This window comes from Aplysia californica, unplaced genomic scaffold (assembly GCF_000002075.1).
Source record: "Aplysia californica isolate F4 #8 unplaced genomic scaffold, AplCal3.0 scaffold00030, whole genome shotgun sequence".
NCBI classification, from domain to species: Eukaryota; Metazoa; Mollusca; class Gastropoda; order Aplysiida; family Aplysiidae; genus Aplysia; species Aplysia californica.
Window position 1 is genome coordinate 1,757,714 of NW_004797300.1, and position 1,392 is coordinate 1,759,105.

The 1,392-nt window shown below is 45.3% G+C and overlaps 1 protein-coding gene across 1 annotated transcript in view; it reads left to right on the forward strand.

Moving 5' to 3' along the window:
• The first annotated feature begins 125 nt into the window (after nt 1–125).
• LOC101846481 (medium-chain acyl-CoA ligase ACSF2, mitochondrial-like) overlaps nt 126–1,392 on the forward strand; it is a 7,825-nt gene continuing 6,558 nt past the window's right edge. Inside the window, exon 1 of the mRNA XM_013091264.2 lies at nt 126–326. Coding sequence (XP_012946718.2) covers nt 126–326 — 201 coding nt within the window. The remainder of the gene's footprint in view (nt 327–1,392) is intronic.

Here is a 1,392-nt window from a genome sequence, read left to right on the forward strand (position 1 = left end):
CTGGTCTGCCCTCTCCATCGCTTTCTCAATGATGTAGATCATAGCTAGCCATATCCTCTTTGCCCACAGGATGGATGGGAGGATACCCAACCTCAACTTTCGCTCGCGGAGATAGACGGATACTGATGGATGTTTTCTACGAGCCGGCGAAGACTCCAGCTGTCAGGGCAGCTCTTTCTTGGGATATACTCTGCAAGGAGAAATGTACTCTTGCCCTCATTTTGCCTCTTGACTTCAGCGAGATCTTCAACATTGTGCAGTCCCAGGGCGATAGAAATCATTATAAACCAGACAGGATTGTCATGGGAGGTCAACCATTAAGAAATGTATGTCCTACTCAATGTCACGTGCACAGTATCATCATCATCATCATCATCATCATCATCATCATCATCATCATCATCATCATCATCATCATCATCATCATCATCATCATCATCATCATCATTATCATGGACAAAAACCTGGTGTGTAACCGTAAACAAAGAAAAGTCTTCTGTTACACTCTTCACTCTCAGCCAGACTGAGCCAACACACCTCACATTAGACAAAACCCCCCTAAAGTTCGAGAATCAACAGAAGTATCTTGGAATAATCTTTGACAAACGTTTCACATGGAAACAACACATTCAAAATGCAGAAACTAAAGCCAGGAAGAAACTTACCATCATGAGAAAACTAGCAGGGACTCAGTGGGGAGCAAATGAAAAAACACTTAGACAGGTCTATCTAGGCGCAATCAGGCCCCATCTCGAGTACGGATCCAGTGCATGGATGACTGCAGCACAGACTCACAAATACACTCTGGAAAAAGTGCAAAACCAGGCTCTCCGAATCATCACAGGAGCAATGAGGTCAACGCCTATAGAAAAGATGGAACAAACAACATCTATAGTGGCCCTGAAGAGGAGATGGGAATGCAAGGCCCTCATACAGTACACCAAGCCCACAGCTATGGAGGATCATATACTGCACACAAGAACAGCCAGATCAAACACCACAAGACTAAAAAGGTCCAACTTCATCAAAGAAAGCAGAAAAATCCAAAAATCCCTACAGGACCATCTACCAGCCACCGTGAACATGCTGAACCACACCCCAGAGGCACCATCATGGGAAAAGAGAAACACAAACATAATTATACACACGTCCATTCCTAAGTTCACCACAAAAGATGACCACAGCGACCTGAGCAAGAAGTCCCTCACCCTGTCAATGCTTGAACAAAGATACCCACGAGAAGCATGGATAAGGATCTATACAGACGGATCTGCCACTGATGCTGTGAAAAGAGGAGGAGCCGGAGTGTACGTACAATTCCCTAATGGACGACGGAAAGCCGAGGCAGTCCCAACAGGGCGACATTGTACAAACTACAGGGCAGAGACGGAG